The following is a 14,503-nucleotide window of genomic DNA, read 5'->3' as shown; positions in this document are numbered from 1 at the left end:
CAACACTGCCATTCTCCACCAGTGGTGGCATTCTCCACAAAGTAACATGGAGATTGACACAAAGCCATATGACACAAGAGAGACTATGGTCACTACATAGGAGGAAAGTTGAATTTTCCTAATCTACCCTATACATTTCAAAGATCACTTTACTGTATACTTGGAAACTAGCATCTGAAAGATGAGTATCTTGCCATAATCTACCCTATATATTTTGTGCCACTATAGCAGTGGGAGAATGGCATTGAAAGCTGAATTTCACATTTTTGGCTATATTATGCCCTATGTATTGATCAGATATCACTGAGAGAATTTCAAAGATGAGTAATCATGAAGCCTAATAACCTCTAATCACTGATTACCCTACATTCTGCGACTGTATGCTGTGGATGTTAACATGCCCCCCTTCCTATTTTGTTGAGTTGCCCTCAAATCAGCCGTGTTGGAGGTGGGTGGAGACGACCATCTGGAGGTCTGCATAGCAGTCCAAATGGTGGGGAGTGAGCCGTCAGGTATGGTTGGAACTTCCAAAAATGGGTGGTGTGCATGTCCTCATATGTGCGAATATGGACTCAGAGGTAGAGGCGAATGCATGGAGGTTCCTTGCGTTGGGTGATAGGGTGGAACTTGGGGTGCCACATAGCTGGTGAAGGTTGGAGACACCTGGAAGGTTGAGAGTTCATAAGACACCCCCCCTTGAGAGCCTCTCACATCTTCCCGGCTAGGGTCTTGTCCTAGGAAGTCTCTCAACCATGGTTCTTCATCCTCCATGCATTCACACTAAGGGTGCCTTGCGAAAGCTGTGGGCCCCGGGTCCACAAAGGTGGTTTCAGTCCTTGTCTTTGGTTCAAGACTTGGTTGGTGCTGGCGAAGGGGTTCTCCATGTCTGTTGAATCTATTCGACCTAAATGTCCAAACATGTTGGTGATTGTTCCTATTAACCTGGACGCTACAGAGGGAGCAAGAGAGTTGGGGGAGCCAAATAGTGAAGGGGGTTTTAGAGGCGCTCGGACCTACAGGGTCTTGCATCTCCTCATTCAAGCTCTCCATCTCGTCGGAGCTAGATGGATCCTCCTATCGTGGTCCTATTACAGAGTGGGAGCTAGGAGCTGTGCTTCCAGTTTGGACCAATCCCCAAATGGGGCAAAAGGTGGGTTGAGCATAGCTCGAAGAATTGTCCTCCAGCGCAAGTTCCTTAGACAATATTCTTCTAGATCTCAAGTGCATGTATAAGACCTCTAAAAGGGAACACCCTGGCTGAACTTTACTTCTTTCTTTCTTTTTTGGACTACCCTAGAGGTATCCCAAAAGGCGTGGGGATAGGATTATGGCAAAGGTCATAGGGATCAAGCTAAGGCGATGGTCATAAGCATGGGAAGTGACATGTCTACCTAGTGTGTAAATGTCCCTTCTAGTATTCTTCTTGGGATATCAAGGGGATTAATTGAAATATCGTTGATATTAAGAGCCAAAGTGTCTGGTGTAGGAAAGTCCTGTGTAAGGACATGTCCCTCTTCTGAGATAAAGTATCAAATGGAATAAGAGAGTGTAAATTTGTGGAGAAAGGTGTAACAATGGCATTACGCTTCCTTCCTCCATTACTATCCAAAAGATATTTCGCATTGTGGTAGCGGTAAAAAGCTTTGATCACCACATTAGATTTTCTTTTATACTCCTCGTACTGTGATTCATCATTGGAAATTACTTTCTAATAACTTTTGATACTTTTGAATAGTGGAAAGGGCATTGTCAAAAGTTTTTGCAGAAAGTTCCCAAATGCGGCACCAATCTGCATCAATAGTAGTTGGTGGTTCTCCAGATCTATAGAAAGTAAACCACTCTCATGTTGTTGGATGAATTTATGGATTTCCTTGCTAGACAAAAAGTCCTTGGATTTTAATGGAAAGGGGCAGAAGGGGATCAATATAACCTATTTCTAGAAGATGACCATGCCAAGCATGGTCATGTTTGATTTGGACAAACAAGAAAAAGATTGGATAAATGTTATGGATGGAAATAGACGAGGGTTTTCCTCCCTTCTCCATCCCCCAAGTGTGTGTGTGCATTTCAAGACAAATATTATCCATCTTAGACTTATCATTCAAGACAGTACGTGACAAGATATTCTTTACAAGGAGGGTTTTATGAAAAAGAACATGCAATCTCCTAATTTATAAATACTAAATGATATTGAAGGAGCTCCACTCACTTGCGTCCATCACTAAGGACAAGTTAGAACAAGAATCCTTAATTGTGGGATAGGGGGCTTCAAAGCATAGCTCCACTTGTTATCAATGTCACAATATCATAATCCATTTATAATGGTAAATTGTGTCGACCTTGGGTGGTGCATTGTGTGGCACCTCAACATTTGAGTCACAGGTATCCAGATGCTCCATGTGTATTCATTATTTTTCAGCTGTTATTTTACAAATTTCCCCAAGCAAGGGGTCATAAGAGACTTTCATATCATATATTTTACAGTGCCCTCTCCCAAGACAAATGATCAACTTGTCAGTATTTGAAGAAAGAAAACTATGATCATGATAATAAAGGATTTAAGTTCCTATGTGGAAGTCATAGTTGTCTTTCCTTAGATGCCCCCTTATACTTTGGTATTTATTTCATTCCCTTCACATATAACAAAGGTAAGAAGATAAAGACTTGTCCAAGTCATCCATACTTCATACCACACAAATATTATCTGATGTTAAAACCATGCTAGGATAAATTCCCATATACATGGTGTTCCATAGCCAATCCTTTAGGGGATGGTAGTAAATGTCGACAAAATGCCACATACTGATGTATACTTTATATATAGAAAATGATTTTAATAAAGGAAATCATACCTTATGTGAAGTAGATCCGCACAATTTTTCTTAGCATGCAAAAGTCCTTCCCCCAGTGCTCTTAATAGTGAGTATGCAAGCACTAATTAATTGTCCATCTATGGAATGAAGCTTGTAAGCTCATGACTAAAGTAGATGTATGTCACAATCATACGGAGTGAATGATGTCCCCATAGCCATTATCTACTTTAGTCTCGTATGTAGCCAAAGAAAGAGCAAAACAACTATGAAAGTAAGTAGATAATTATGGTGTAAGGTCTTACCCTTCAAAAACCTAGTAATCAGTTGTATTCCTAGCAAGCCAAATACTTTACTAGTACCAGCATGTGACGACTCAGTAGTCTATGGAGTCATCTCGCCCTTGTGCATGTTCCTAGTATTGATACATATGTAAGCATTCCAGCCTTTATTATTGGTACCTAGTACCGAGGTGGTAGTCGATCACATGGGCTTTACATCATCAGTCAAAGCATCGATGTAATGGATATCGATTATCATCACGATGGTGATCACAATGGAAAAAAATGGAGCTCATATGCAATGTGTAGGAAAAAGTATACGTCTTACCGTGTAGTCAGTGACCTTTAATTGTAGAAAAATTGCTTGCGATTCCAGTGATTAGTGCTTATCCTGAGAGGTATCCGTGGGTCAAAAGGTGGTCGCTTGCTACGCTTCCACCTCATACAATTTTATTTTATTTTTCTAGCTCGCCCAATTCTAAGTAGCTATGTTGGCTTAGATCAGCCAATCTTGGTGATCCCCGTGTGCAACTCTAGATCATAGGCGACACCTCCACAAAACTGTGAGCAGCCATCCAGCTTAGGAAGGAGCCACGAAAACCATCACATAGTCAATCTTGTAGTAGCAAGAGGCTGGCGACGAGTTTACTGCTCTGTGAAGGATGTGATTACCAAGCTCGCATAATAGATCTAAGTCTACTACGTAGAGAGATGAGCGATCAATTCTACGCATGGGAGGGCACCAAGAATGCTTCGATAAGCTTATTGGATGTGGCTTAAGGCAAAGAGGCAAGCTGTATATATCAAGCTCTATCTCAGGAGGAAGAAGGTGAGCTTTGAGTTGCTTTGGCTTGTATGGAATGTTTATATAGCCAAGCTTGCTACGGTCGACTCAGTCAATTCATTTTATTATGTCATTTCATTTCCCATTGAGCAATATTACGTTAAAACAAGTATAATATGCACAATAAATTTCAGACACTCCAATCATTAAGATCATGTATTTTTATGAGCGCTCCTTCAATAGTAGTGACTTGTAGTTTTGAATTTTTTTCCATTCAATGAATATACTAGATACTTGTAGTTTTGAATTTTTTTCCATTCAACGAATATACCTGATGTATTTCTATTATCATTCAAAGGCTCCCATCATATTCATTACGGAGATGAACTTGTATGCATGTATCGTCGATTGTGATGCTTGGGTTCCTGTAAAAGAAGATTGGGCCACAAATAATGTTTTAATGTTCTTTGACTTCCCAGCATATCAAGGGTTATAGCACCAGGAGGTGTCAATCCACCACTAATTATAAGAAAAAGCATCAATCCATCGTTGGTGATACCTAGTGGTGAGTGCCAGTCCAACACTATAATGTTAAAAAGATCCTACACATGTGTGTGTCTATGTGTCTGTGTGTGAGTGTGTGGAAATCTAGCCATCATAGATGGGTCATGCTACTCATTTCTCTCACAAATTGATGACAAGTCAGGCCACACCGCCAAGATATTTGCTTTCCTCCTTTATTTGAGCTTCTAGATTTGGTGTGTGCACCTTCCATTGTGCTCCAACCAACTTGCATGCAACTCAAAGCTTTCAAGATCAACTCGGTGCCCTTCCTTCCTCTCATAGCTCTACAATTTTAGTCCAAGTAGCCCATTGCAATACCTAACCCTTGAACGGTGTGCTAAATGAGAAGGCAAGGTCGATAGGTTGATCGAATTGTGAAACAAGAGGTAGCCAATGTTCCACTCAAGGAAGGTTGCTGTGAGTGGAAGAATGATCTGATCAAGCTTCCTTTCAAAAGACAATGTCACTTTTTGAAACAAGACCTTGCCTTGACAAGCACACCAAATTTATTAATGTTAGTCTCCATCCAAAGGGATAATCATGGCGTTACTAAGGATCAGGGAGCCGATACGTATAATGGTTGGACAACTTTGCTTTCCCTACATGGCATCCTGGCTTCTCACCGACTTTGCCACTATGCAACCTTGCTTCATTATGTCAATCGCGCATGCTTTTACTTGGGTGCCACAAGCATGCAAATGAGAGATGGAAATCATGTATGTAAAAGGTACCTGATCCTACTACTTTTTATATGTAGTGGATATGTGTTGCTCAGATTTTTTCTAGAGCAGCTAAGTGGAGTTATTTTTTTGCAGGCAATAAATCCATATCATTTCAACTCTTTCACCATGCATTGATACAATATAGAGAGAGGAAGCGATCAATAATACCTAAGATCATGTTTTACTTATGGCTCTATACAAATTCCTCATTCCTTTCTCATAATATCCTCTCTTAGTCTAGCATCAATCATTATTGTTTTGTGTTTACTTTGTTGCATGGCTCTCTCTCTCTCTCTCTCTCTCTCTCTCTCTCTCTCTCTCTCTCTCTCTCTCATCGTTCTAGATTGCATTTTCCAAAGCTACTTAGTAGCTACATACATGATTTGAGCTTGAAGGATTTTCCCCAAGTTCTATTTCACGAGTTAGGCAAGGCAATTATAATATTTTGTACTCCCTCAGGTTCAAGGACTATTATGTGCTTGGTAGGTGATGACTTACCAACCTAGACTACAACGAGAGAGAACACATGGGCATGTAATGGAGAGAAATATTATATGTGCACTAAGAGAGTGAGTGGGTGTTTTATATATATATATATAAAAGAGAGAGAGAGGGGGGGAGAGAGAGATTATATATTTGATAAGTGTGCCAGATGCTCAAGATATAATATTCATAAATATGGATGTCTAGGGGGGGGGAAGAGAGAGAGAGAGGGGGGGGGATTTTTTGTGTGAATGCTTTGCCCCTTGATTTTCACATGGATGCTCATCTAGACGTAAACTGATAATGAAGCCAAGCCAAGTGGTACCTAGAGTGGAATTCTCTTAAAATTAAAGGCTTTTGGAGATCTAAACTTTGAGACCGAATGGATTGGACCTCTAACCCATCGTAGACGTGTCATGCATCCTTATATATATATATATATATGAGAGATTATATATATATATATATATATATATATATATATATTCCTTTCTAGATACTTTTCAATTAATTTCAATTTTATACACTTAGACGAGCGCACACGAGAGAGAGAGAGAGAGAGAGAGAGAGAGAGAGAGAGAGGAGCACATGCACACAAGCAACCAAGCAAGAAACGGTGTGGTGTAACCAACACCATTCAATCATTGGATGTATTGAAACCAAACAATAGGCGAGGGGGACCTGACTACTGACATGGCATAGTTATACATACACATAGATATATAAATATATAAATATATATCTTATAAATAAATAAATAAACACATGTTTATTTTATTTGTATTTTAAATACATCTCTTATATTTATATATATCCACATAAATATATAAATATAAAAGTATATATCTTATAAATAAATAAATAAACACAAATGTTTATTTTATTTGTATTTTAAATGCATCTCTTATATTTTATATATATCCTGCATATACATTTAGAAAGGAGGAAATGCACAAAAGAGGTTCAAGGAGCTTCAAAGAAAGGTTGTGTAGGTCCTTAGCAAGGAGGAAATGCACGAAAGAGGTTCAAGGAGCTTCAGAGGAAGATTGTGTAGGTTCTTAGCGAAAAAGGGACTGTAATGCATATCGATCATGGGGAGTAAAAGAGCTCAGACTGTGACCACGTAGCATAGTGCATAGACACTGAGAGAATATTTATTTATATTTTAATATTTAAGTTACTCATATCTATATAATATAATATAGAGAGTTTTTAAGATATTTATTTATATTTTAGGATTTGGTATATTTTGTGCATGTGTGCACCGGCATGCGTCTCTTGGTATGTGTGTATATGTTTCACATTTTCTTAAAATTCCTCAAAGTTTAAGATTTATAATCTCTTGGTATGTGTATGTATATGTTTAGGTAGGTAGCATTGTCGAATCAAATGAAAATCTGGCCTCTCCTTTAGCCACTTGGAATGCTCCATACATAACTAAAGAGCCCTTAATGAAGCCTAATATTTTAATATAGCAAAGGCATCTAACCTCCTTCCATCATCATGAAGAAATAACCGACCTCCCCTCCCTCGTGCTCTCCTCCTCCTCACATGAGTTGCAAACGGGTCGCCTTCCCCTCTCTTTCCCTATTTTTCTTTTTCATCTTACATGGAGTCTAACGTCATTCAATGTAGCTAGCAAATGGATATATTCTACAAATTTCACGAGATGCAGCTTAATCAAATCCTACTGAAAATCTTGACCTTCGGTTGTTGCAAAGGCAAAGCAAAGAATTTCTTCTGTCCCTTACAATGCATACTCATTCAAAGTTGGAGCCTGACTTGCTTAAAGATGAGCATCAACGCAAGAAACAAATCAAGAAAGAGGTAATCAAACGTTCTAGCCACCAAAAGCTCTCCGATAAAAGTGTTATATGCCACTTAAACCACCGCAAGTAAAATCTATCTTGTTACTTCATGAAGGAGCTTGATCAAAGCAATTACTCCAACATGCATGGAAGGAGACCATCCACAAGTAGCACCATCACCACGCGAAGTCAAGTTTCCTCGATGAAGGTTACAAGTAGCACGAAGGTTGAGATGGATGCCAATACTGCCCAGCCTATGAGAGAGTTTCCCCTTGAAGACAAACAAGACGGTCTTCCATTATCTTATTCTACAATGCTGCAATTCGTTAGCAACTTAACCCCTCATGAGATACTTCAAGAATCAAATGCGAACAGTGTAGGCAAACGTACAAGAATAGATGAAGCGGTCCTAGCTGGAGATGAAGACAAGACTTCAGAGCATTCCACATCAGAGGGTATAGAAAGTCCTCAAAGTACTAATCAAGGGGAAGAAAGAGAGAATGCTAAGAAAGATTTCTGGATGGTTGCATCCAGCAACAGCAGTAGAAATTATCAATATGGACAAGGTCCATCATGCTCTTCCCATGAAAAGCACCAAACTCAAAGAAGCAAAATATGGCATTTGAAAGACACGCAAAGCTTCGCAATTACAATGCCACAAAATAAAATGACAAGGGTAGCCGTGCCAAGCCTACAAAGCCCATGTAAACAAGAGGGTGAAGCTAAGGGTGCCCATAGCAGCATGTAGGCTTGCATCCATAATTGTTGTTGTCTCTGCTCTTACCACTGCCATTGCCATTGCCATTGATTCTTATTTATATTACTTGAAGAAGCTGAAGGAGCAAGAAGAGTGCAAGAGATGGTGGTATGAACGACAAGGGTAGCAATGCCAACCCTACAAAGCCTATGTAAACAAGAGGGTGAAGAAAGCTGAGGGTGCCCATAGCAGCATGTAGGCCTACATCCATAATTGTTGTTGTCTGTGCTCTTACCACCGCCATTGCCATTGGTTCTTATTTATATTACTTGAAGAAGCTCAAGGAACAAGAAAAGCGCAAGAGATGGTGATATGTCGGCCCACTTTAAGTGAATACCATAAGAATGCGTCACTTGAAACAAGCCCATTGCAACATAGTTTCACTGTTTGCACCTCCTTTGCATCCTCTCTTGAGTTCTGAATCAAGAACCAAATATTATGGATCAAAAAAGAATTGGCAAAATTTTGCAAATTCCGTGCCATTGAAGTGAATAATCACTAAGTCTCACGTCTGAATCGATCAACCTCGCATCCAAATCAAGAATCAAACGCGGATCAAAAAAGTATCGACATTGAGAATGCCTCATCATGGAAATCCCATCTAAGGGATCCCTGGCTAGAGCAGACCCCTTCATGTGCAATCATCTAATAGGCAAATCCTACACCCCAGTGACCATCAGGTCTGCAACTAATTATGGCCAACACCCACGATAGGATGACTAGTCATCTACTTTACCCTTGGTATTTCTCACCTCTTTAAAAATCCCCGATGTTGATAACATGCACTATTCTGATAATTTTTGTGCCCAATCCTTTGTCGGATGGTTCTCCTTCAATGGACATTCATTCATTTTGAAGGAATTGTTAAAATATGCTTCAAGAAGTCTTCTTATGTGCTCTAGAGGAATTGTTAAAATGCATTAAAAATAATCAATTCAAGAGGCCACAAGGAAGAGACTATCTATATGCGTAAGTAGCAAGATCATAAGGCACAGTGCAAATATTTCAAAACCTAAGAAAATGATGAAGAGAAAGATCAATACTTCTGACGAGACGTATGGTGACTCCAAGACCATTCTTGTGTATTTTGCAATTCTCCCTCTACACAATTGTGTGATTATGTGCTAAATACAAAGTACTATAAGCCAAATGCAAAGTGCTGTGGCAAATTCAAATTGCTATATGCAAAATTCAAATTGCTTCATGCTAAATGCAAATTAAACTAAACCCAAGTGCTCTGCAGATTAAACTGAACCCAAGTAACAACCCATTCCTTAGTATATAATTGTTGGAGAGAAAATGTCCCACCTCGCCCCCACACAAATGTGTGGTTATGTGCTAAATGCAAAGCACTATAAGCCAAATGCAAAATGCTATGTGCCAAATTCAAATTGCTTCATGCTAAATGCAAATTAAACTTAACCTAAGTAAAAGCACGTTGATTGGTCTTTTAATTGGAGAGAAAATGTGCCAACTCACCCCCACACAAATGTGTGGTTATGTGCTAAATGCAAAGGAGTATAAACCAAATGCAAAGTACTGTGCCAAATTGAAAATGCTATGTGCAAAATTCAAATTACTAACAGAGGATGCACTCTTTGATCTAACGTCTTTAGAAGGTAAAGACCAACTCTCCCTCCCACAAATGTGGTTATTTTCCAAATTCAAAATACAATGTGCATAATGGTATATGCAGAATGCAAAGGGATATGTGCATATTTAAATTGCTATGAGAAATTTTAGAAATCAAAATGTATAGTTACATGCTAAATTTATGAAATTCAAAGAAAACATATTCTCTAATCAATACAGCTACCTGCCTTTCTATTTTCTTAAAGTTTTAAGATTTAAGCAAAACCTTAGATTTTATTAAATGCAATAGATCACAACTTTGGGACCCAACAAAGCAAGTCTCTAGCTCGTTCTAGACGGGGTCACGTCGTTCTCATAAATCCAAAGTATAACCGTCTTCCAATATCCTGGTTATACCCTATTGCTAATTAATACATTTTTGAATTCTTCCCAATAACAAAAGTCTATAGCTTAACAGTAGCGCTAGTGAGTTACGAACGACAAAGATGGGAGGAAAGCTGAAGCTAGAAAGAAAGCGTTTCTGAGCGAAAAAGTTGACAAACGCCTCACGACTAACGAGCTAAAAGAGTGAAGCGCCAGCCAACTTGCCGTGACTTCAAAATATTAGAAAGCAAATTTGGGGTCCTCGGCTGACTGAACACGACCTTGGGACCCGACGTACTCTACTGGCGACGAGCCACTGCCACTAGTGCACTAAACTGTTCGTGAGTACAGCGTCACACCCAAGCATGCATATACCATATTCCCAATGAATCATCACGGCCACACTACCCTCAAACCCACAGCCACTCATCCACCTTCCCAAAGCCGCTGTCGTTGAGCTTGTCCTAGGGAGCCCAGCACAACATTCTCATCCACCACTTCTACGAAATTGCAGAAAGTGGGAGGAATCGCCCAATCCACATTTTATCCAGACGTTAATATCCTGCACTTGCACCAGGGGAGGCGGTGCCAAGCAAAACGTAACCTAAATGTCGACCCAGGATCCTTTCCCCACAAGGATAAAGGTCGTGTGGTCCAAAGATTTTTAGGCAAAGATGCTGCACGGAATCAAGTACCAGTGGAAGGGCTGAGTCGATCGGGCGTAGACACTAGTGGTCCGAAACATAGGATGGGATGTCTATCACAAGAAATCCAGAAGTATCCACTTCTAACGCGCGTTAGATTACAAAGAATCCAAGACTGCTTAAATACAAATGCGATCACGCTGAAAAGAAACCTTCAATTGATTGCCAAAGGATTGTCCGTTCAATTTTCATGATCTTGTTTCCGTCCTGCAGGTTGATTCAGGGGAGGGAATGCCCCTTCAAATACACATTTATGTAATAAGAAAAGAACAGAAGATATGTTTGATAATGTGCATCTATTACAAATTTGTTCAGGCGTATTCCCTTGTTAAACAATCATCAATTAAGGCACTCGGAGAATGATACCTCTAAGCATAGCATCTAGCTCTTTTCACTCGATGTCTTTAGATGCTCCCTTCCTGCCCCTTTCAGCTCAGAGAGATTCTCCAAGTTGTCAACACATCGATGTTGGTAAAAGCTCAATGGCTTTATGATTACTTCTACTACTCATTACAGGCTCCCGAAGGAAATTCGCAAAATTGCAAAAATGTGGTATGTTATCCTTTACAACAGTATGCACTCCTGCATTCTCACTTGATCTTTTGGAGATCCAGAGAATACGTCACAAGACTCAAATCAATTATTTACAGTCTTCCACGTACCGAGGCCCCAAAAATAACGGACGGGCGTTTGGTACACGGAAATGGGTTATAGAGCAGCAACAGGCGATTCAAACTTTTTTGATTGATTCTTGCAACTGCTCTTCGATCAAGCCTTTTTGGCAGACTCGGTATCCCCTTCGGCCAAGAGCTCTTTCAAACGTTCCGGAACCGGGCTTGTCAAAAACTCCAGGCTACCTGGGTTTTCTCCATAACATACATAGTGCGCAGAGACCGCTCCCTGTAACACAGCCATGGCAATGCGGACCTGCAATTTCAAAACAATCGGAGTCAAATGGAAGGCACGTGCCCTATAAACCAGCTCCCATTGAAATCTTCCGAGCTACGGAAGAGCATTAATCCGTCCGCTCTTACGATTTTGTGCGCTGGGAGCGCGTATCAGAAACGACCAAATCCACGCGTATCAGAAACGACTAAATCCACGACCTATATGAAGGTTCCTACCATGACCTGCAGAGCATGTTACTTACCATAAAGTATCCAATTACGAAAGATACAACTGATATTGACGAAGTCAGCGCCTTGTGAGTTCCGAATGTCCAACCTCCGCTCACAATAACACAAAGCATTCCCCCGGCTATGCCACTCAATACGCAAAACGAGCTTGTCATGTCTGTATCGATGACAACATTGAGTTCCTTGTTTCTAAATAGATCCCAGGTATCTTCGGAAGCTCTCACAAAGGACTTACTTTGAAGGCCAACCTGCGAGATTTTCATCGCCACCATGAACACATAAATGAAATTTGCGACTCACTATCCAAAACCAAACGACTTTCTCGACTAACATCAAAAACAGAGCAGTTCAGACCACCTGCACAAACGCCCAATTGTTGGCGTATCGGACGAAGGTTTCCATGACACCGATAAAACAATCCGCACAGGAGAACATGAACTCGTTATCTCCATGAATCCTGTTCAGACCCCGAGCCTGTCCAGAAGACATAAGATCAGCAATGACATGGGAGAAAATTGCAGGACTGCTGTGGGCGAATAAGATGCACTTACAACGACCCGCAGGGCATGGATAATTGGAACGATAAGGGAACCAAGGCAAATGCTCCCGAAACTTGAAGTGACAGCTGCATGTAGAGATCGTTCCCAAGGGATTCGAGGCCCATTGTCATTTTCCAGATAGATCGCTGCAATGCCTCTGGCAACCGTGGTACACACGACGTTTCTCAACGTCTCCAGCGTCCACGCCAAGCTCACTAGCAAAGCGAAAATGACCAGAGGAGCGAGCTTAAAGCTGAGCGCGCTCACTACTCCAAAGCTCCAGAACACAAGCCATAGCGAGGCTACAAGTAGAACCCAGAAAGACACCAAATAGGTGCCTGGCACTTTTCTGGCTGTGATCAGCGAGCAAAAGAGGAGATCTCCCGCATATTTGATCCTAATACAAAATGAGCTTAGAAGTCAGCCAACGAAATGCAACGGCACGGGCTCATCTGAAGACTCTGAGTAGATGGAACCGACCTGTTGGTAACCCAGCAGGAATAGAGACCTTGGCAGATGGAGAAGATGAAGAAGAGGATCCCGACACCGAGGCTGGATGGGAGGCCAGTGGATATGAGCATAAGAGACGCGGCAAGGGTGAGCAGGGAGCTAGTCCAGAAGACGGCTCTAGCCATTAGAGCTGGGAAGTGTTTGAAGAGCGTCTGCCAGCCGGAGGCAAACAAGCTTCCCACCACCACAGCTGCACCAAGCTGGGGGAACCATCGCTCTAAGTTATGGAGCTTCCTTCTGCTCATATCTTTGAGATACATGATGTTGAGGAAGAGGATTCCGGCAATCACGAGCAGAAGGTGCAAGGCGAAGAGGAAGAAGAAGGCAACATCTCTGTAGGGAAGGGAGGAAGATCGCCATACTCTGATTCTTTGAGTCGAGGCAGGCTGGAGAGAGATTTTTCGAGCTCGGATTAAGAGCAACCATGGCGTGATCGCGAAAGAATCGACATTGTTATCAGAAAGCTTACCTTGGTGCTCTGATCCGGAGCTACTTGAGTCGTCTTCTGCGACCTGAGGATGGAGGGTTCGCCTCTGCTGGTCGCTTGGGCCTGAGCTTCCGCATCGCTCGTGATCTCCCCCTCGTTTGCTCCACCCCCCGATTCTCGAATCGGACTTGGTGCTGTCGCTGCTTCCTCGCGGTGCCTATACTCGTCGTCATAGTAGCCCTCCTCCTCCCTGAAGCTGTCGCCGGACGCCTCGGTCGCGCGGGGAATTTCCAAGGTATTGTCCCAAATGTTCCCGGCCTCGGTGGATTCCTACGCCACAAAAAGCAATGTTACAAACGGGGCCAAAGAGGGGGCAACAGGGCAACATTCCGGGGCGAAGAACGAATGAACGAGGGAGAGGGAAGGCAGAAAAAAAAGGAAGCACGGCCATGGACGGGCAAAGAATGATGGTGCAAAAAGAGAAGGCAATGGAGGGGATGAGAGGCTGGAGGGATGATTACGATGGCTCCCATGATGGAGAGGGACGAAGAGGAAGGATGCTAGGAGATCGCCATAGCCAGGAAGAACGCCATAGACAGGGGAAACGCCAAAGAAGGGGAAAACGCCATAGCCAGAAGCTGCTGAAGCTGTAGATTTCAATTTTAAGTGAAGAAAAAACGAAGAAGAAGAAAGAGAAGAAGAGGATGAGGAAGAAGAGGACCCTTCAACTGGCCTCCGGACGGCGTGGAAAACAATCCCCACAACTTGGCCTGACACGTGGCCCCCTCTTACACCGTGACAGCTACGTGGGCCCCTTCCCCGCCCGACACATCGAGGCCTGACAGCCTAATTTAGCTAGCGTGGCTCCGCCACGTTGGATACACGCCCCTGCCTTCTTCCGCTGCGCCACGGCCACGCCCCTGTGTTTTCTGAGTTGGCACCCTGGGAAGTCCCCGGGGCTGCTGACATGACCCACGTCGTTTGGGTCCACCTAGTGCGTTTCCGCCACGTCAGCAGCGGCC

At 42.1% G+C, this 14,503-nt stretch overlaps 1 protein-coding gene across 1 annotated transcript; it reads right to left on the bottom strand.

The window, feature by feature from the left end:
- Positions 1-11,392: 11,392 nt before the first annotated feature.
- Positions 11,393-14,171, bottom strand: LOC147894065 (protein PNS1-like). Its single transcript, XM_087385016.1, has 7 exons — positions 14,003-14,171; positions 13,524-13,811; positions 13,025-13,440; positions 12,557-12,941; positions 12,363-12,479; positions 12,020-12,253; positions 11,393-11,796 (listed from the first exon to the last, which is right to left on the bottom strand). The coding sequence occupies exons 1-7, from the start codon at positions 14,012-14,014 to the stop codon at positions 11,638-11,640; spliced, it is 1,611 nt and encodes a 536-aa protein (XP_087241142.1). The 5' UTR covers positions 14,015-14,171; the 3' UTR covers positions 11,393-11,637.
- Between the last annotated feature and the right edge of the window lie 332 nt (positions 14,172-14,503).

This window comes from Dipteris shenzhenensis, chromosome 14 (genome assembly GCF_047967505.1).
Source record: "Dipteris shenzhenensis isolate YYH24624 ecotype China chromosome 14, Dip_SZ_1.0, whole genome shotgun sequence".
NCBI lineage: Eukaryota > Viridiplantae > Streptophyta > Polypodiopsida > Gleicheniales > Dipteridaceae > Dipteris > Dipteris shenzhenensis.
This window is presented reverse-complemented; position numbering and strand designations above follow the sequence as displayed.